This window comes from Rhyacophila brunnea, unplaced genomic scaffold (assembly GCF_057557595.1).
Source record: "Rhyacophila brunnea isolate RB1 unplaced genomic scaffold, BYU_Rbru_1.0 scaffold_3, whole genome shotgun sequence".
In the NCBI taxonomy this organism is placed as follows: Eukaryota; Metazoa; Arthropoda; class Insecta; order Trichoptera; family Rhyacophilidae; genus Rhyacophila; species Rhyacophila brunnea.
This window is the reverse complement of record NW_028232965.1, coordinates 52,726,533-52,750,576: the sequence shown is the minus strand read 5'-3', so window position 1 is coordinate 52,750,576 and position 24,044 is coordinate 52,726,533. Positions and strand designations below refer to the sequence as shown.

At 35.2% G+C, this 24,044-nt stretch overlaps 1 protein-coding gene across 1 annotated transcript in view; it reads left to right on the top strand.

The window, feature by feature from the left end:
• Positions 1 to 10,529: 10,529 nt before the first annotated feature.
• Positions 10,530 to 24,044, top strand: part of LOC147068539 (uncharacterized) — a 66,145-nt gene continuing 52,630 nt past the window's right edge. The window contains exon 1 of the mRNA XM_085953370.1: positions 10,530 to 11,156. Coding sequence (XP_085809496.1) covers positions 11,087 to 11,156 — 70 coding nt within the window. The 5' untranslated portion in view covers positions 10,530 to 11,086. The remainder of the gene's footprint in view (positions 11,157 to 24,044) is intronic.

Genomic DNA, 24,044 nt, shown 5'->3' with positions numbered 1-24,044 from the left:
CGAGTGCCGATAACTAAACAATTCAAGTAAATTTATTTAGAAATACAAAAAACGCTAAAAATACACGGAATACTAAATAATAAATACCCTTAATTTTACTTCATTATTGAATGCCATTTGGGAAACGTTAATATGAAGCATCACACTGCCATCAAGCTAAACGATGGGTAGAGGGGGGGGGGTGCCAAAGATCCTGGCCTGGGGGCCCGCATTAGGATTTTGGGACCATGATTATTGGTGTCTGGTAATTTTTACGAAGGGAAATTACTCGAAAGTCTTATAAGTACAGATTTCAAATTGGCAGAAAATCATCGGAACCGAAAGGCATTTTAACCGAAATCAGTTAAGTGTTCAAAGTGATTATGATTGTAAATTTTACATACGATGTCTTGTTCTCAAATAACTGAAAAAATTAAAAAAAAAAAAAATATGGTAGTGTTTTAGAACCATCAGTGTTGAATGAGGAAATCAGAGTTACGCATATTATTTTACTTTTGGGAATCCTGAAAAGTTTTGGGAAAAGGTGTCAAAAACGACTTCTTACAATTCGGTAGATTGTAATATGAAATAAAATAAAATTCTATCTGATAAATTGATGTAATTGGTAGAATATTTGAACTACGGAACGAGAAACAAGGATTTGTTATTCCGTGGTCTGATGTCTTCTTCAGCGAGGACGTAGGTAAATAATGATGTCACATTGAGGACCACGAGTCCCTGAGGGCGCCGCAATGCCGATCTAGACAAGTAGTTCTCACGTTAAATTTAGCTGTGGCCGCACAATTGACATTGACAGTTCTATGGAAACGTCTGGTGGCCGCACCAAATTTCACTTTTGTTGTGATTGAAAAAATTAAAGTAATTTTTTTAGTTAAAGTACCTACTAAAAAATGGGTCAATTTATTTATAGACAAGTCTATTCAATAAAAGACATTTGAACATTTTAGTACATATCTATTTATTTAAAAATAATGCAAATGGACATTCCTCAATACTTCTTTTTTCCAATGCGAGCCGCATGGCCGCTCCTAAGTTTACATCAGCTGTCAACTGGCTTCGATATTTGTTTTTTTTGAAGTGCATTACACTGAATGATCTTTCACAGTATACAATAGTAGGAAAATTGACAATATTAATAAATCAATTGTTGCCAATTCTTTTAATTGACTTGAATCTTGGTCAACGTATAACTTCGACCAAAATTTTTCAACCGTGGTGTTATTAAAATGCAGTGGCGAAGGGTGGAGGTAGGTAGGCTGTTAAGATCCGACATTATCAGTTGTACATATTAGTTTTTTTAAACTAAGACTACAATTAATTATTTATAAACGGTGTTGGTTAGTTTATAAAAATCAATTAAAACCTGCCTAAACGAAACCATGATAGTTTTGCTGTGCTATGCGCAATCGAACAAAATAGTGCACACCTTTTCATTCATAATTATTGGTTTTCGTTTAATTAAAAACACATATTTCACTTAACGTTGTTTAATTTTTAAATTCATCAAGCCCTGCCTAAACCAAACCATAATAGATTAAAAAAAATATTATTACTTATATCTATAAATCATCCAAAATTATGTACGATTGTGTGTCATAATTTTAGATAGACAAATATTTCTGGACTATTATCTATTATGCTTATGGCTTGGTTTTCGCAGAGATTAATTGATTTTTAACAACTAACCAACTCCATTTGTTAATAATTATTTTAGCCTTAGTTCAATGAAAACAAATACGTACGACTAATAAAAAAAGTGTGCACTATTTATGTCGGATCTTACCAGCCTACTTCCACCCTCCGCCACTGTTAAAATGCTTTTTAAGTACTTGGTCATGACTCATTTACAACAACGCTAAATACTGAAAATTATGTTTGTGCCCGCAACAAAATCCTCTGGTGGCCGCACATGAGAACCACTGATCTAGACTCAATCTAGTATTCTAAATCCTAGCTTCCTTGTAGAATGTAGCATGACAACAAAATATATTGGTATTTTTCAAATAATAATTATTTATTGTGATGTGCTATTTGCGAAGTAGGGACATACGTTTGACTGATCTCAAGACGAGTTCAATGTGAGCGAAGATTGTGTAATTTTGTTTATATAAATCGTTATCATATTTTAGTATTTTAATGTTAGATAGCTAGGCGTGAATGAAACTGAAACATATCTGTTTTCAATAAATATATGATATAAATAATTGCATAACATTAATTAACATAACTATGACAGCAAAACGATAATTTAAAAAATAATTATTATGTTCCCATTATTTTATTATTGAACATCAACTGATCAATAAAATTACAAATATTTCCATGCGATTCTTTCATAGTAAAATAACACTAATATCAATCATTGTATTCACATAATATGTCTCTCCAATCATTAATAGTACTTTAGGTTTAGGTTTAGAAGAAACAAATAGGTAGGTAGGTAGTTACTTAAAATACTTCCTAATTTACATAATTATTTTTATTATAAAGTACCTACTTAGGTACCGACACCAGAAAAAATATAATCGGGTAACTTATTAAATGTATTTATTTATTTTCCGACTTTTTAACCAATATTGGCGTGAGCGGAAAAAATCTGTGGTGGCAAAATAAAAACTCGAAAGGAGCACCCCAAAATATACAAAAATGCAAAATATCAAAACTCCCGAAAAAAAAACTTTCAAGGTAAAAACTACCCGTGTCCGGAAAATTATACATGGAACTCTCGACTGTACTTGGTCAAAACGAAAAGCCGCCTATTCGACGCTTTCATTGTGACCGTGCTGCTTTACGGTAGTGAATCATGGCACCTTACGAAGGCTCAGAACTAGGGGTGGCAGGTTATATGAAAGTATGGTGAAGCAGGCAGGTTTTTATAAAAAAAAAGTATGGTGAGGCAGGCTGGTAATCAATTTACGGCAAAATTAACGTTAACATTATTAATTATACGGGTACGTTATAATGACCAAAGTAAATCCTCCGTGATGCCCTGCATTTTTTTTATCGCGTCGCTATTTCTCGTAAGTTGTCATCTATTGTTGGAATACTTCATTTAGTTGTATGAGAAAGCCGATTACTTGCCCCTCTTTTTATTTAATACCTCTATGGCTCAGAGCAACCGAATAGGTACTGATTTTCAAGAAAATATATTTGCAACGGATACTTTAGGAGTATCGAGGGGATAAGATACCGCAACAAACAGCCTTTCATCACGCTGAGAATGTAGAGGCAACGCTGGACCTGGCTCGGCCACGCGCTGCGGACGCCAGAAGATAACCTCAACTTGGATTGGCTGTTCTTCAAGTGAACCGGATTCCGGCGTTCTGGAAGGTCGCTAAATACTATATATGTATAAGTATTGAATATTATAGTGTATGCGGAGCTACGGAATGCTGGTATGACCTGCAACGATGCAAGAAGTGAAGAAAAGTGGCTAGCGACAGGGATTCTTGGAGGCGCCGCGTGGTGTCCATATGCTCCAGCTAAGGGGCGGATATGGCCGAAGACAGTAGATTTTGTATAAATTAGATATTTTTGTTGCTGCAGCAATCTTGACAATCTTTGTCTCCACAGTGGATATGCATTTCATTTTTTTTTGTGTGGGTACCAGTACCTACCTAATCGGATTCACAATTTTTTCTAATCTAATTCTGTAATTACGCTAATAAAATTCCATAAATGTGTTCAAATACTAAATACTAAAAAAATCACAAAGCTTGTCACTAGTATGCTAAATTTGTAGTCAGTCATTGGTTGGTATTTTTCAGGGAACTCAGAAATAATGGGAACTGAAATACCTAGCGGGTAACGAGAATCAGGCAACCTGAAGATCTCGAGTCAGGAAGAAAACGGGATAAATTTTAACACGACGTGTCAAGAATACGTCATACGTCGAATACTGACAACTGCTAGTGATTTATGCATTAACACTCATTTAATATTGGTGTATTACACACACTATTGCACGTCTACAATGCGTGTTTCATTTTCGTAAGACACATCCTCCACGTAATCTTGCCATTGTACACAGTGACAAGGATTTGTGTGTATACGCAACCGTATAATTGCATTATTAAAATCCAGGCATTTGATTGGTTTATTCGCCTACGCCGTATAATTGAATTAGTAAATTCCAAGCACTTGATTGGTTTACTCACGTTTTAATTCAAATAAATCTATTCCAAATGGCAAGGTTACGTGGAGGATACTCTACTGTATTGGTGTATCTATATAGCTTAGAGCAATTCTATTTTGTTATCTATCAATTCTGTTCTGTGGTATTTTTATTTAACTATGTACCTACACTACCTAACTATTTCGTTTATTCGGCATAACACAATAGTACATAATTATGAACACTAATATAATAACCACAGAACAGATAATAATATTTCTGAGTTCCCTGATAATAACTAAATAACTAAATTGAAGTGCATACATAATCTACAAAATAATCGTATTTCACGTCCCACATAAGACAACTGGGTACTAATCCCGGAAATAATAAGAACCATGCGGCCGAGAGCGACCATTTGGCGAATAATGATAAAGGCAATTCGCCCAGATGGCACTGGCAACACATACGCACACATATTGCGTAAATTCCGAACGCAGTGTCAAGTGAAGTTGCTCTGAAAAAGGCTGCGGTGCAATCTGCAAGTGATAGCCGCGATGAATCAACGGACAGACCCGCCCCCTTCCCCTCCGCATGGGCACTTGTTTACCGGACGACAAGACAAGAGAGGATCGCCGAGGTTTTTTCTCTCACAGAATGTTGCCAGTACGTGCATCGCTTTCGTCGCGCCACTGCAATGAAGAGTTGCACAACACGTCATGTTTCATTTCATTCTGCATTAATTATATTATTAAATTTATTTATGATACACGGTACGAAATTGTCTATGAATGATTTAAGTTTTTATGCATACTCGTTCCTAAAATTATCGTATGATCACCACTAAATATATATTATAATCTACGAAAAAAACCAAATTTAGGAATTTATAAAACGTATAGTTAATCGTATATCACTTGGTATTCATCACATATAAATATATATATCGTCAGCTGAATGTAGAACTATTCTAACTCACATTTGAAATATTTTACAGAAGACAAGTGTCGGTATAAGTCGGTTATGGGGAAGCCAGGCGGGAACCGCGCTAATTGTCATCAATTTTGGCAAAATTCTTGAATTCAAAAATGAACACCTAACCTAACCTAACTTATTGTCATGTCCATGATCATTGGGCCTCTCCCAATAGATAAAATTAATTATTAGGTATAACCATGTCACCTGACCTCCTAGTCAACAATGGGCGCACGTACGTCCATTATTCCTTGATTAACTGTTAAAATATTTAAATTGTACTTAGCACGTAAGAATTATTTTATTTAATTAATAATAAGGAGTATGTGAGGGAAGGGTGGCAACACTGCTAGACAGTCTATGGTAGCGAGCCAAAGGGTTGACATCTGACTCTCGCGACTCGTAGCGTGACACAAATAAAATTCGAGAAAAATAACAATTTAGTTTTTAATTTTTGTGAATCCCGGGTTCCGCCGACATCCTGAGCTAGCCACGGGTCCCGGGATATAACATTATCCCAACCTAACAAATAATCCAGTATATCGACTTTTTTCAAAAGTGTTCTTTGAAACAGCTTACTTGTTATTTAATACTTAATAAGTAAACAAATCTATACATCATTTTTTTCATCAACATTTTTACTAACAAAATAATATGTTGTACCTATACTTTTATATACTTAAGTATATAATAAACAATTGAAGTAGGTTGTTATGTCGGTAATTTGGTTTTACATAATTATGTAATCAGCACATAGCAAGGACGAGCAATTTGGCATTTATTCCGAGAATGTCCTAATTCTCCATACAGTGTGGTGTCATACACATTGAGATTTAAAAAAAAATATAGATTGCCTTGACATTTATCCCACTAAATTATATCGTCCGCCCTTTCGATACATACCTACTTATCAATACTTTTTTTCCATTTAATTTCCTTCCGCACCTTGCTGATATAATTATTTATTTATTTATTTATTTATAAAAAAGAGTATTACGGCATTACAGCTTTTGGCCAATGCGCCATAATACATAATACATACAAATATATAAAAAATATCTTAATTACAAATAACAACTAATATGACAAGAAAGTGGAAAAGACAGCATGTGTAAATATTAAAGAAATATGATAATATATACAATTATAAATTTATCCTATTTAAAACGTCTACAAACATTATATAATTAATAAAAAACAAATCAACCTTTATGGTGCCATCAAATAAGCTAATTGCACGATACACAGCATCATGAAACATAACATCTGTCCTGCGACGAGGTATCTTGAAGACCGTGGAGCTGCGAGTGATATTGGTGGGAACATGAAAATTAATATTTGCCAGTATATGCGGATTGTAAATGAACCCACGAAGAAGTAAAAAGAAATGCTTTAAAAGAACAATCACTCTTCGGGTAGACAATGATTGCATTGATAGCATACCCAGAAGAAAACGAGTCGGGAAATTCATTTTATTGTCAATATCATAAGGAAAGAACCCGTATGTTCTTAAGTAGAGAAATCTAAGAAATCTATTGTGGACTCGATCCAGTTTAATTGTGTGCATGAACCTATTAGGACTCCAAATAATGCTGGCATATTCAAGAATACTCAACACAAATGATACGTATAATGTACGTAGCACTCGGACGTTTTCGAATGATTTTGAAACCCTCATAACAAAACCAAGCATTTTGCTAGATCTAGTACTGATGTTAAGAATATGCTGATTGAAAGTGAACTTTGTATCATACAATACTCCCAAATCTTTTATCTCCGTTACCCTACTCAATACTATACCAGACAATGTGTATGGGAACAATAAGGTGTGCCTTGAACGATTGAATGAAATAATATTACATTTGGAGGTAGCGAATTCAAGTTTATTTAAGATAGACCATTGCGAGATAGCATCTAGGTCAGACTGCAACATCGCACAGCATAATGGGGTTTCAATAGTTCGAAAAAGTTTAAGATCATCTGCGAATAGCAAACAAGAAGAATTGTTTATAACTTTGACAATATCATCAAAAAATATTAAAAACAAAATTGGGCCAAGATTTGAACCTTGAGGAACACCAGAGTTTGTTCTAAAAATCCGCGATTCATTCCCATGGTAATCAACAAATTGACGGCGATTTTTCAAATAAGAAGCAAAAAAACATATTATACTATATGACGCGCCAAATGTACAAAGCTTTTGTAATAAAATATCGTGATCAACACGATCAAATGCCTTGGAAATATCTGTGTACACAGAATCAACTTGAATTGACTTATCCATAGAATTTGAAATAAAATTATTATACACTATAAGATTTGTTACTGTGGACCGCCTAAGTCGAAAACCATGCTGCGAATCGGAGAGGCGAGAGTCTATTTGACGGTTGATGTTTATATGTAATATCGATTCAAATAATTTACATGGAGCCGAAAGAACTGCTATTGGCCTATAGTTAGAGATCTCTGATCTAGATCCCTTTTTATGAAGCGGCCTTAGGCGGGTTATTTTCCATGCATCAGGAAAAGTGCTGGATGCTATGATTAAATTAAATATATGTTTAAGCGGAAAGGATATATGTTCGTAACAGCCCTTAACCACATAAGGTGGCAAGCCATCTGGACCAAATGAACTTTTGGGAGACAAATTTGAAAACCCATATTCCATATCTTTCTCGTCAAAAGCTGAGATTTGAATATCTTGCGTTGCAGACGAAGGACCAGCAGAATCGGGGTCAAGTAGCGGTTCTATTGAGCTATAAAGTGATTCAAAATGCTTAGCAAATGCATCAGATATAACATGGTTCTCTATAGGATCATTATTCAACGTCATCATGGCATTGTCTTTTGTAGTACTACTGGAACTAAGCGAATGAATATATTTCCGAAAACAATTAGGATCTGAGACAATATTTCGACCAATCGACGTTAGATATGATTTGTGAGCCGAAGAGATGTCACACTTCAATGAGTTTCTAAGACAGGAAAATTTACTATAATCTGCAGTCCGTCTATGTTTTTTCCACAGTGCATGATAATATGCCTTTGACCTTAGATTATAAATAATTTCTGGCGTAAACCACTTAGGATATGAGTACTTCGGTAGATGAACGAGCCGGCGAGGGAAACAGGAGTCCAGACTATTATAAAATTTATTATAAAAAATAGCTAATGCCGTGTTTACATCAATTTGTTCATATAAAGAGGTCCAATCTGTAGTACTCAAAGAATTATACAGCGCTAAAAAATTTCCATTTGAAAAATTCCATTGCGGATTATGCCTATTCAGTGGAGGAATCGACGAATCATTTCTGTGCGATACATGCTTAAAAGATAAAATTGTGCAAGTAGAGGGATGATAGACATCTTCAGGAACGAGAGGCTCATCACACGCGCTGACCACCGTGCAACCAACGTTAGATAGCACCAAATCAAGCGTCCGACCGAGACTATTTTTCACAGAAGAAAATTGTTTTAAATTAAATAAATTATTAAAGCTGGTATAATCAGATTCAATTATACCAGCGGAATACAAATTAAAATCTCCCAAAATAATTAGTTTTTTGTTGGGCAGTACCAAATTTTCTATTATGTGAAAAAAGTCACTGTATGTAGTCGCTGAGCTGCCGGGAGGGAAGTATACAGCGGCCAAGTACAGTGAACAAAAGTTAAAATTAACTTTACACAAATTAAAATCAAAATCATATTCAGTTAAATTTGATCTGGTTGGATATAAAGTTTGTGTGGATAATGCTACCCCATTTCTAATTGCCAGCAAAACGCCCCCACCTCGTCTACCATTTCGACGGTCTGTTCTATGCACAGAATATTCACTTCCGAACAGCTCATTGGCCGATATGGTGTCGTCGAGCCATGTTTCGCTTAGAGCAATTATCGATGGTCGGGCACACAATATACCCTCTTTAAATGTATTTACTTTAGTTTTTAGGCCTCTTACATTTTGATAATAAATCTCGCATGACCGAGGTGCGGAAGTTGTTGAATGATGCTTATTATAAGCGAGTCATGCTGAGGATGGGTGAGGGATTTCAATTGAGTAGTCCGTCATTGATCGCTCCCTCTGCTCCGCATACAGGCGAGCCGGACATGTTGCACTATGGGTCGGGTGGTCATATGGCCGCTTGTGACGGCGGCAGGCAACGCATTTTGGTGAAGCTTCCTTCACGGGGCAGTCCGCACGGTCGTGGCCTGGTTCGGCACAGTAAGAACAGGTGACGTCTTTTGCCGAGCATGATTTGGCCATGTGCCCATATAAGTGGCATTTATTGCACTTGGTTACCCCTAGATAGTTCTGGAGTGGGAAAGAGTCCCACCCCATGTACAGTCTGTCATCTGCAATGAGAGCAGACCACACCGCGGCAGGTACATACGTGATATAATGGCATCTGCCAGTCCTGGGACCCGCCTTGTGGCTGAGGCGTACGGCCTGGTAGGCCTCCTCAGATAGACCCGTTTGCTCTCTTGTAGAGTTGTAAATTGCCTCCCGAAGCTGGGGTTCTGTAGTGGAAGCCGGCATATTAAAAATAATAATGCGAGGCTGCTTTTTTCCTGCAAGTTTAACACTCAGAGCAGTCTCTGAGGTCTCCAGAGCGCTGACGATTGTAACAATATTATGTAACAATGTAACGCAATGTCTAACAAAACATCATAAATCTACTTCAATTTTAACAGTGGTCGCAAAAATGTTTGCGAAACGTCACCGCTCGCGAAACGCGGTTGAGTATCACTGCTCTAAGTGGATAATAATCTAACAAATAATATAGTAAGAATCCCTACTGTAAAAGTCACAGAATACACATAAGAAAAGGTTGTCGATTAGTAGCACGCCTATTGTAAGCTTTCTTTTTAGTTGAGGGCTACATACCCTGCTTCCCGTTTTCACCCGACTGTGTCCGGTATAACCGTATTGTACCAATTTTCTTGTATAGTCCAAATTGTCAGTTGAAATTATTTCATTTTATACTATTGGTTATGTGAAATGGATGTTATATACTGCATCTGAACGGTTTAACGGTACAATCTTTGTTTATTATAAATTGCAGTCCAAATTCGAATCATATAACATCGTAGCTATTCAAAGTATAGACACATTCTATTTTAGTAATTGAAAGTCGAACTACAATTTCGCAGATTTTTGTCATTGTGTTTAAATAGTTGTTTTTTTTTTTATTATTTTTCTGTATTGACGTGTTTTCAGACAGTCATGAGTGGATTGCAGGAGCGGCGGCTCCACAGTCGGCGGCTGGCGACAGCGGCCGGCGCCTGCCCGCCGTTTCTCTTCGCCCCTCATCATTCACTTCCCGCTCCTTCTCGTCATCCTCGCAGACTGATATACTCCGCTCCTCCCTTCAGCATCCAACCGTTTCCCCTCGCGTAAGCCGGTGGCGCCGACACACACTGCATAGCGCGCCAACAACACATTCGTTATTCGTATTTCGTTCGCGGTCGGCGGATGCGTTCGTTGCGTAGGTTCGCTGCAGTTCCGTATTTGAAATTTGAATCGAGTGACGTTTATGTTGTTATTATCGCAACGCATTGTTGAACGCGGTTATCGAAAAGTTCCAATTTTAAAAATATAACTTATTATGATCTTCTAAATGACATGTCATTCAATTTGTTTATTATAATTATAATGTTTATGTTACTATGAACATCAAGTATTATTATTGCTCCATGAATAGTTTTTAATTCAAAACCAAGCTATAAATAAAACAATATCAGACTTTTTTTTACTAACTGGACATATTTTTAAAATGCCTATGTGTTGTTGACATTCACTAGTGTACCTATCTATAATTATTAAAATAAACAATTTCAAACCACACATTAATTAATGTTAACAATATAAATACGTAGGTAATTGATAATTGTGACAAGGAAGTTATTAAAAATATCAAGTGATTTATGGACATTTGTTTGATCTTGGGTGGAATGTCAATCTAGACAGGTGGACCTGTTTGGATGTTCGGCGACTGAATGTGCCTGAAGACTTTAACGAGGGTACAGCGGGAGAAGCTGGTGAAACGCTCTCAAATGGAGCCACCAGGTAAATAAATAATAACAATATTATGATTGTAGTAATAATTCTAATGTGTACGACCTGTATAATTTGTATCGTTAGTTTTTGTACTTACAGTATTAGGTCCTTACAACCTACAACATTCACCGGCCAAAGAAAACATGCTGGTAATTTACAATTATTTTCAATTGCATTGATTGTATTAACTACCTACCTACTTTGGATAAATTTAAGCCTCCACGGAGTTAAAATTATTATCCAAACAAACTTTTTTACTATGCTGTTTGCTTGCAATTGATCAAACACAGATTGAACAATAAAATAACATCTAATTTGGGCCAAATGCAGGTTTTAATTTGGAACATGAATAAATTTAGCGGATTTCAAATGGATAACCGTTTTATTATTTATTTATGTATACATAGTTTATTGAATAATTACAAATCCTCGCCAAAACCCATAGGTACGTGCTAAATGTGCACTGCACAAAGTGGTCGAATTAAGAGAATTTCACAAAAATACTTCCCAGACAAAATTGATCAAAAAATCACTAAAAGGAATTCATTAATCGACCAACGTCGTAGTACTCGGAGCATTTAATTACTATTTAATTACCACATTTAAATAACATGCTAATTGTATCGATCGGCCAACTAATGAGGGCACAACAGCTGTGCCGTCAGCAGTGAAAAGGAGCATGTTGGTAAAAGGTTTCAGGTTTGCAAATAAACTAAGCTAATTGTCGCCGCCCACTAATAAATTGTGTACGTACAACACTGCTAATAGGTATGTACTTGCTGTTATTGCTTATTGGTTTTTTTAGTACCAATAGGGTACTAAATACCAGTGTAAGTAAACAGTCCAATAGGTAGAGAAAATGGTTAACATCCATTTCTCGTAAAAATATATTTTACGACGCCTTTTCGTGAGGCATCCAAGATCCACACAGATTCGTAGAGCCAATGAAAAAAAATCATACGCTACGGTAGGGGTCGCATAATTTCAAACATCTTTTTGTACCTACCATATTGGTTATCGCAACTCGGCGATGATTTTGGCGAAATTATGTACCCATAGACTATAGATATGTACCTATTTAAATTGTATTATTTTTCCTTTAGGAATGCCACTGTTTAAAACAGAAATAATCCTGATCTTAAAACCAGTGTTGCCATTTTTTTCTATGATAGGTAATTAAATTAAATTAAAGTTCACAAACAATAATATAATTTGTTAGCGGGCAGATGTAACCAAGATGGTTTGGGCTAGCTAGACTAACAACCTTGAAACTTTTGATTTTTAAACCATGGCGTTCATACCTATTCTACGACTGTCACGAAAATTGCATAACAAAATGCTCCTTTGAATATGCAGAAGTTGATACCTACTAAACTAAATGTTAGAACCAGGCAACAGCAACAGACGTTTAATAACTGGATTATCCTACCGGGTGTGGTATAACAGGGTACGGATCTGGAGCGTGGAAAAATATTGAATGAACTTAAACACGTGTTGAATATATGTTATTTTAATAGTTACGTCTGTCTTCTATCATAATATAATAATATATATGTGTTAAAGTTTGTCACGTAGGTAAACGGAATGCGCATTCAATATTTAAAAACAGTCAGCGAGCTTTGTATCGCTTGGTTATTATTGTCTAAAATAATGTGAACCCTGTTTCAAAACTTTGGTCCATGGCGACCGGCTTTCAAATTAATTTTATGTCTTATTAATCTGTTCTGTGGTTAGGACTCTAGTTTTAGCCTATTATTATATTTTTCACTTACTTAATTCGATTTTTCCAAAACTGCGATATGAAGGAAACGCTTATCATTAAATAAAATTGTATTAGTTTTGTTTTTCCTTATTCTACGTGGGGACGCCGTTTCTAAAAAAGATTTTTCACTTTCTTTGCACGCGGTAATTAAATAGGTACGCAAATACCTACGTAGGTACGAGTAGGTACATATTTCTATTTCTATGGAATACGACGCGGGAGGTGAACCCAAATAGTCAGTGTTATATTATTAATTAGGTAACCAGCCCACTGCAGATCACGCACAGGATGTCCGTTCGGCACAGACATAATCAGCTCCTTTTTTCTTGTCCCAAGTCCTGCTGCATGTGTGCGAGAATTGGATAGCATAATATACATATTTTCTTTGAGGCCGCGTTGCATATTAGGTATATCAAATTACCCATCTCATGTTGATAATGGAGGCGCCACGAAATGAGCAGGAATAAATTATTGACAAATTAACAGTTTTGCTCTGCTGTCCACGTCAAACAGGATATTTACCTACGACCTAATGATCTCTGGATCGGAACTGTTTCCGCGAGACAAGCTTATCGGGCTCCATTTGCGAAGGCTGCGAGACTAATCAATGCGTTCCCCAGAGACATATACTTTTAAGTAATGTGCTGTGTACCTATGTATGTTTCTTTTCTTCTCTCTTCTGAAGACAATGTTTGCGTTTGTACTATTTAACTTGTTTGATTAGAAACAGTTGTTTTTCAATATAAATATGGCATTAGCTACAATATAGTACCTACATCCTGAGTACAATATTGTAGCTATCATATCCGGTAACCCGGATGACACTATTATATCATACCTCATACCCTATCGAATATCCATTATCATGGACACGCCAAGGTCGCTGCCGCCCGGGTGCAAGTCGAATTTGCCGACCCCCATTATACCTATGTAAAAATAAATTAAAAATCCCCCCCCCCCCCCAAATAGAAACTTTAAACGATAAAATGTTTTTTTTTCACCATATTACTTATAGAAACAATAACATAATTCTACATGAAAGAAAACATTCTGAATTCCTAAAAGATAAGATATCAAAAATATGGATCATTGTGTGAGTAGCTATACTTTTTGCATATTGCAATACAATCTACTGCAACATTGTGCCGCAGTTTCCAGTTTAATATTATTCTCAGCTATCTTAATCAAAATAAACAATCATTCCTATTGATATTTCGATGGGGAGATTATAAACACCTCATTTTCACATAACCTACACTCTGAACCTGTATTATTTGCATTGATTAGTTTATTTACCGTCCTTTCGAATGTGTTTCTCTTAAGCAGCGCATGACCTGCCCACTCTCACAGGGGCTGTCACTGCATGATTTGGCTTAAACTTCAAAGTCGTTCATTCAAAACTAATGAATCGCCTCTTATGGCTTGTCAGAAATGGACAAAGGGTTACCAAACTTGGAGGAGTATTTTTGTAGCGTGATATAAATGCACGACATTTTAATAACAATAACAGCAGCATATTTTACACAGTCTTTTATTGTCAATAAATCATAGATAAATTTCGAACAATAGGAATGGAAAAGAATATTTTATTTAAATATCAACATCAACAAGTGATATTAAATTTTGACAGTGAAAATAACTGAGTCCTTTTCGACGAATTATCTTCAACTTTCTTTACATATCTATTATTATATCACTGTCATGCGTATTGCACGTTGCACTTGTCCCTTTTAAGGTTTTATGACCCACCCCGTAAAATATCCTAGCGACACTCATTTGACCGACGTTGCTAAATCGTTTTATGACTATTATAATAAAGTGTACATACCATATTACACTATTGTACATAATAATATTATTCTGGTTTGTGGTATCGTATTAGAAATGGGCAAACTATTAAAATAGTTTTGGTCGTTTTAGCGCTCCAATTGCATATTTATTAGTACCTAAATCGGGGATTTTCAACACTTAAATGTAAATAATAAATATAATATTATGTATTTTTATAGTTGTGTTTATTCGTAAGATTTGCCGCCTTTATGCACACATTTTAACTTAAACAGAATTTTCAGTTAGTATAATTAATTAAAATTTAAGAATATCTACTTGTATATTTTTATAATATTCTAATAATATAATATTGGTGTATTTTGCACCCCTAAATCATACCGCCTGGGTGCTAGGCACCCCCTAACACCCCGTTTGACGCGTCCCTGTCCATTAGTGCTAGAATCATTCTATTCATAATGCTCGGTGATTCCTATCATGTTGTAATATTGTGTAGCTAGGATACATGCGTAAACGTAATTAATACATCTGGTTGTATTATTAACCTAATTAATACACTTAGATAATAAGCAGAATGGTTTTTTTTTTAGAATTATTAATAACCATGTCCTTGCTCTTTCGTACAAGGTGGTTGTTAGTAATTTTAAACAATCACAAACACCCAGGCTTTGAGAAAAACACATAAATGTTTTTGTCATGACCGAGAATCGAACCCAGAAGTCTCGGGTGGAAGGCCCGCTCCTTACCCACTGCACCACGAGAGCCGCCTGCTTAGCCCCAAACTCATAGGAAACGCTGCAGCTATCAAAACTCGTAATAAAAAATACGTTGATATTATAAGATAAAATCATTCATCTTGGTTGTACCTCTTTCAATACCGGCGTGCTCTTCGTATAAAAACAATAAGGACATTTGGGTAAATACCTGGGTACATTCGCAGTTCCTACGATCCTAGATAATATGAATATATTTAAATGATAAAATACCGAATACGAAAACAAATTATGCACGTACCCCTCGACATAGTTCAAAGTCCAAGGGTACGAATATCACAGTTTGGGTAGGTAAGACAATTCAATATCTTGTCTACGTGAACTATGAAAATATAATAATTTTATACTTAGCAAATCTCAAACGCTATTAAATCTTATTTCAGGTTATAGTATCTTGGTACCTACTTACTTCATGAATGAGTCGCATACTGAGAAATTGTAATAAAACACTCCATTCTCATTTTTCTTGCGGGAAGTAGAAATATTTTCATTCTATTATACACCTACCTAGAGACAATATCAGCTGTAATTGAGAAAAAGAGAGTTGTAAAAAATGGCTGTTAACTTGCTGTAAAAACCAATTTTAAACATTACATTTGGGTGCATACAGAGAACACAAAATTGATTTTGTGTTCAATATTAATGTAATTTATGGCATGCAAAAACTCTCGTGCGGGACATGTCTTGTCATGTGTGCTGTGTATTTTCACGGCGATCCGCCTTCGCAGAAGGATGATTTCGACTTCCTCCGGTTTGTCTCTTTTATGTTCCCTTGCCGCCAGATGTCTTCCCTTTTCAACCCACCAAAAGCCATAAACAATTCCAACACACATCGTAAATGAGATGACAGCCCTACAAAAAAGCATGTATAATTTCAGCCGAATAATAATAATAATTATTGTCCTTGCAAGTCATTTAGTTGTTATAATAAATTATGTACTTTACTCATATTATTTTTAATGGAAGTGTTCACATTGTTTGATACTCAGATTAGCGGAGTGAATGATTTGATTACTATTTTTTTCTGCTGCATTCAAGTTGAATTATCAATTTAAAAGCCTTAAAACAACTAAATAAGTGATAGGTACCTACCTATTCAGATATAAAAAAAACGACCTGAAGACGTTCAATTAGATTTCAGTGTGGTATGATGGAATTATGATAAAATATGTAATCAATAATATCACCGCTGCGACGTGCTTACATTTGGATTGAAATAATATTTTCTTAAAACACCACAACAGAACAAAGCCGAAAGATTTGTACCTACGTATTGAAGGGAAACGCGATTGATAAGATAGAAATGCGAAAGCCAGTCGCTATGGATCAAGTCAGTTTTAATGACGGTCAGGCCATTTATCATAAATGCACATCTCGCCTGAATGTTCTCAGGTTTCTGTGCGTTTTGTTTACGTGACAAACTTAAATTGCATAATAAGACCTATGTACTTACTAATAATTATGATACAGTCGTAACTATTAAAAATAGCATATTTTTTTTTAGTTTAAAGCATGTTCAAGTTGATTCCATATTTCTCCACACTCACACAAAATGCAACCAACCCATTTCCCTTTATCTGTGTGTTCCCTGAGCAACACTTCTTGATTATAATCATGTTACAGTCAAAATACGTATTATTAATTAAGTACCTATTTAATTTAATAAAACGCAAAAATTTTATAGTAAGTAGGTACTTTTCCCACTTATAATAAATACCTAGTTCTGGTTTATTTATTAAAAGTGGAAAAAGTAGTAATTATAATTTTTTTGCGTTTTATTAAATTAAATTAATAATACAATGCATTTCCACCATGAATAAAGAAAAAATAGTCGAAAAATCTAATTTGTGGAACTTTTTTGATTTTATTTAATATCTTCTGTTCCCTAAGGAAATTTACCACCATAAACAATCAACATGTTGCACTTAAAATATTATATTATCCTGAGGTTGATATATTTTCCGACTGGTAATAATTATGAGAAATAATTTAACTAGATGCTCTTACCCCAAGTAAGAGCGTCTACTCGCCTTGTTTCTTTAAAACGTTTTTATTATAATTAATCATGCAAAATATACATCTAATGAATATGGTAGTCGAAAAAGAGATTATTGATAAACAGTCAACAAAAATTTCGAAGAGATATTACGAACGATTAAAGTTCAACATCAGCTTAAAGTTCATCTAGTCAATTTATATGCCGCACTTACCCTAATTCACCTTACCTACTAACTATTTGTAGCAAGGGTATTTAAATTGCTGCAAAAAATGCTATTTTATATTTACTTATGAAATATTTTCATTCTACTTATGTCATGTTGTTGGTTTAAGTTTAAAATATGGTACCTACCTTCCTACAAGCGTCTGATATCCTAACCTTGAAATAGGCTTGGGATCAGGGAACTCAGAAATAATGGGAACTGATATACCCAACTGGTAAGGCTACGCAGGCAACCGATCTCGGGTAAGGATAACATTAAACGCGTGTTAATAAAACGTTATTCTAAACTTGTGCGTTGCCCTGACAACTACTGTCGGTTTTATGTTCATTTAAAATTGAAAATAGCAATCTGCTCAGTAAAAAGTTGTGGTAATGATACAAATATGAAAAATAAAACAAATAGTGCAACTACATTTCACAAGTAAGCATATTTTTATTGTTATTTTGAATATTTATGTCAATATCGTAACATGCATTAAAATTTATTTTCTGCATGGCATTTGACGTTCACGCACAAACAATGTTAAACGTTATTGACGAGTGCGACGCACACCACTGTAATGCATATAATGCGTGTATTTTGTTTGATAACAGGGCCGCATTTCAGACAGGGAATATTAGACAATATTTATAATAATCAATTAGGGATAACTGTTTTCGTTTATCATAATGATTTATTGTTGCATATGCAATATGCATAGGTAAATGTGCATTTATTTACTGTCAATATTCATTTTAATTATAAAAAAAAAAAAAAAAAATCAAGTCATTAAATGTTTCAGTTATTAATTATTGCTCACCGTTAATGTAGTGTATTTAGATACCGTTTTGTCATCAAGTAAGCAATTATTTAAAATTTCTTTTTGTACCTACCCATATTTATTCGGAAGGGAAGTGATGATGCCATGTTTAGAGAGATCTTCCATTATACATGCGACAGAATAGTCAAAAAACTTGATATTTGATTTATATGTTATATAATGATATTTTCTGTTAATATATAATTATAAATGCGATTAATGTTATGCCTATTTAGAATTACCTTTGTATGTAAATATTTATGTACTTATCTTGTTATTACTTAATCTTATATATTATGTCACGTATAAGTTTGATGAGGTTTTAATAATTATATTTAATATTTTTCATAATTATTCTGTACAATGTACAAACATAGAAATATACTTACTACAAAATACAATTAATATCCTTTTTTCAATTTCTATAAAGTATATTCCTAACTGTGTGTAAAAAGTATGTTAATTTAAAAAACGCGTTAAAACACCAATATTAGTAATATGTATTTATAATATTATATTGTTTCGTATGAAATATTTCTAATAAAAAGTAGACATCAATGATGCGGCTCTGTGTGCGCTGTGAAGGTCATTTTTTGTCCGCCCACCCTATTAACGCACACTTCTAAAATCCTGCTTCAATTTGCAGCGTTTGCAGGACCTTGGATCAGAGTTCTATTTATTTTTCTTTTCTGTGCTTGGGATATTGGAACATGCGGCAGTTACATTGTATTTTAGGGATGATATTACAGTTTTTTTGTTTTCCATCTCGCCCTGCATATATAAATATAATACCTAGTTATTTTATTATACTTATCTTATTATAATATTATATAATACCTATAACAATAATTTTACGTTACATCCAATTTATACAGGTAGCTTGTGAAGGTGCGTGGCGCCTATTCACAATCATTTCCGTCATCGGTATCTACCTGTGGATTTGTAATCAAGCGCCATCGCGGTATTTAACAGCAGAATGGTTTGGTACTTACAAAGCTATCGACACAGGTGACTGTGGACGTGATTGGCGTATTAAATAACCGACAGTTATTGCTATTGCATGCTCAGTTCCGTTCGGTGATTTACCTATACTGTAAATCACTATACATTAATTTATATTTTTATAGCATCACCTACTATATCTTTATATCTTCCGTTGTTTAAAGGTTTAAATGGCCATCGATTAGGTGCTTTTTTATATAAATGCTGTGTTTCTCAACCTTTCTATACATGCGGACCACTGAAAACAGGAGAAACGTTTGTCGGACCACTAAATGCAGACATAATAAAAATAATTTATATACCTACGTAGTAACATATACTAACGCCTGATATCGGTTGATTTCGTCAGGCAAAACCATTAATATACTTATATATTTTACAGAACAAAAACACAATGCACAAATATTTATTACATTACAGGCGGACGGGTTTTTGAAGATTTTGTTGGACTGCATTTTAACGCCAAAAATTCGCGGACCACCGGTTGAGAAACACTTCTGCATCATTATTAATCCATAACTCCTTTATGAGACTGAAGCAGTGTCGCAATCTTTTTCTATGCTGATTATAAGTAGTACCTACTTACCTATAAAATTGTAAAAAATATAGTATTTCTGAAAAAAAAATATAAGTATAAGAAGTAGGTACAGGAACATTTTTCGTTTTCAGTCCATCAAAATTATATTTGGTAGATACCTATGTTTGACATATTGGATTGGACATATAATAATTATAGTATTTTACATTTTTCGCGGAATCAAAATTGTAGTACATATTGTACTTATTATAAAATTGTACTTATTGACTTTCTCTCTTACAGTAATTATTAACGATTTTCCAGGATTCAAATCATCATCATCAGCCGGGGTCAATCCACTGCTGGATGAAGGCCTCCCCAAGCTTTCTCCAACTCTTTCGGTCCTGTGTCGTTCGCTGCCACGTATTTCCGCCGAACTTTACCAGTTCGTCAATCCAGCGGCTTTTAGGGCGACCCTGTGTCCGTTTCGTACCCCTTGGGTACCATTGGATGACGGCATTTGTCCAGCGGCCGTCCTTTCGGCGAGCAATGTGCCCCGCCCATCTCCATTTCAGCTGTTTGGCAACGTCTATTACATCGCGTACTCTTGTCTGCTTCCTAACCCATTCGTTTCTCTTACGGTCCTTTCGCGTGATGCCCGACATGCACCTCTCCATGCCTCGTTGTGTGACTCTTAGCCTTTGGACATCTCTCGTGTTGAGGGTCCACGTCTCGCAGCCATTTCGGATTTGCGGGTTCAAATAATTTTGTGTTATTGTTGGTTGCATAATACTTACTCATCGTTTGTTTATTTCCAAATTGGCAAATAAATCTCATAGTAGAAGTGTGGCATAGATACTCTACAAGAAGTCTACAATGTGAACTCATGTATAGCTAACCTTATCAGTACACCAGAGGTCTATTTGTTGCTTCAATTTCATATGTTTACCCTTCATCCCATGGTCCCCACATCCTGAAGCGGCCCCCAGGCCTGTATATGTGCCGGGACCCGCTCCCTATTGGCAATTTTAAGGGCTCTGCGAAAACCTGGATTCCGCTATTTTTTGTATTTTGAAATAAATCCACTTGAATTATTGAGTTGCCGGCTCTCGCCATCGTGTTATGAAGCACTGATCAGAAACCCCTTTTTGTGGTAGCCAAGTGCCACCCTTCGCCATATTGGATAAATAGCCGTTTAAACACACTAAAAATAATTACAGGTAATATAAAATTCTACTCGTGAATTATACATCACATAAAATTGCATCGCACCACTTTATATTAATTTAAAAATGTTAGTTTTCCACTGCAGCCTATTACTATTAGAGCAATTTTAGTGTGTGTATTTATCTCATTTAACTGATCGACCCACCACTCCTGGCTCCCACGCTAGACCCCTATCAGTCCCTCCCTATGGGGACCATGCTCCATCCACATAGATTATAGAATAAGATATTCCTCAACATGTTTGAATCAAAACCAGAACGCTGCTTGCGCTTGATTTAAAACATAATTATTATCACCCGCTTTTATGCGTTGTTTGCGGTGCTGGCCAACATGTGTTTTAATGTATGACAAATTAATGTAACTGCGTTTCTCACCGAGAAATCTTAATAGACAGTCTAAATGTTTAATGGAGACACTGTGTAACGCTGGCGCATTTCGACCTACGATGGGTAACTCTGGTAACGCACACCGCCAATGTGATGGACAGACATGCACGCCCATATGCAGCGCCCAACGACTAATCAGTTTCCCACAGTATCCGACGTACTTGTATCTCGTGGCCAAGCCAATAATTTTTATAAGTGCCACCTACTTGCATGAGAAAATAAATGTAATGAGACAAATGCTACTTATTTAGTTACAAGCTTGCAACATCTGTGCGTAGGTATTGAAATAAGGATTTATTAAGTAGAAACTTGGATTAATCGCCAGTTAAGTATGTAGGCACTCTGACCGGTCAGTTGTATTATTCACGATTTCTGTTGCCATTTTATAATTATGTTCTCACAGGTGTTCTGCATTATTTTATTCTCTTTGTTCTATCGATAAGTCATTTTACGTTAAAATGATGCGTAACAGCAGATGGAAGCATATTTAAAAAAATATATAAATTTAAGGATTGACCGATTATTGCACACTTCACAATAACAGTGGCTCGATACAAAACTTATATTTAAATGTAACATTACCGCTTAGGTACAATGCTTCTTGGCCTATAAAAACTATGGTATTTTTGAACGTTTATAAATTATCACAAGTTTGTAGTTGTACGTTGTTCCTAGTTAGAACTAGGGATGGGAAGAGTGGAAGGGACTAGATGAGGCCTTCCTCCAACCCCCAGTAGATCGACCTTGGCTGATGATGAACAAGTATTGTAATTTTGGATCCTACTATGTACTATCACTTCCCTCCATTTTGGTATGTGAAAATTTCTCAACTGTCACTTTGTGTTTTGTTTTCTTTTTTATCGTCTGTATTTGGGATGAAGGTGGATAATTAAGGCACCGGAATTGTGATGGAAAACGGCGAGTTTATTTAAGTTTATATTATACTATATGGTTACATTTTGAATAATTTATTTTATCCGTACGAAATCGGCGATTTTTCTGTTTGTCGCGATCTCCGCGCCATCTTGAAAAATCATTCCCAACGGTTTTTTTTCTTGGGCGACGTTGCATATCTCCAACGGTCAAAGACAATGTTGCCGGCCGACTTTTAACATTATTTATTTTCGTAATCAGCGCTTTATTATTTGTTGGCTTTGATACCGATTCGGGCGTCTCCAGATACACAAAGACATCCCCAAATGGGGACCATACGGGGGTGTCACAGTACCTATTGACATTATTATAGCGCGAAATACTAGATTCTAGTTTTTCAACCCATGGGTCGCAACTCTCCATGGGGGTAGCCCACTGCTCTTAGATTCTGATGAAAATTAACGTTGTCATACACTTCAAATTTGTTCCGTGAATAGTAAGTACAAAAAACAGTTGGTGTTTTGCGTTTATTACGATGTGAAAGGGTACTGCAATGGTAACAAGCCGAGTGTATAAAATTATTCGTCTACAAATGCTAACTAATAAATGTATAAAAACAATCGATATTTTATGTTTCTCTACATTGAAAAATCCAGAAATCTCTATACAAAAAATACTTCGGGAAGATGACGTCAATCGTTTACTTACATGTTTAAGTACAATGTTTACATTTACCTGTAACCCTCGATTCACACGCAGTGATAATAGTCTTTAACGTCATTATTATGGACGACCCCTTATCTGCATTCTGTGATCCTGATTCTCATTGGAGTGGGATGTCAAGTTCCTCCAAATGAACACAAAATCGGAGTATACATCTGACGATATATTGTAGATCTCACACTCTGTACTATTTTTATTAAATACCCTAATTATCTAAATGTTTTCAGTGGTTTGGTAGTAAATATGTTATAAAATATAAATGAACATTTCAAATTTATTGCAACCAAGTTATTACCAACTATTATTACATGATATCGACTTGAAATACAGCGAACATAGTATGGCCATACATATTATAATATTATGTCAATATGGTACAGAAACACATTTGCGAGTGACTGACTACTAGCATGCATTAACAAATCTGACTGATCACTTTTTCAGTGGCCACTGGTTATGTACGTTTTAAAGTGAAAAGGCTGACTTTACGAACAGTCACCCTATTATATTTTGTTTATACATATTACCAATATTTATTACCCAATTATAAACAAAATATTTTCTTGAAATAAAACGTCAATATTTACGACATCATTGTTATTAAATTAAGGTTGGTTGCGGATGTCAAAGTGAAATTAGCATTATACCGGGTTTTTCCGCCGTCAGAAAATCGCTGCAGAAGCCGGAGTTAACGTTCTTGTTTCCTACCATTCTTGGTAAAATGTCTGCGCTAGCGAATAAGGAGATGATTTTAAATGTTGTTTATACACCTGGGAAAAGATCCCCATACCGACTTGTCTAAACAATGCGTTAGAAATACTTTTA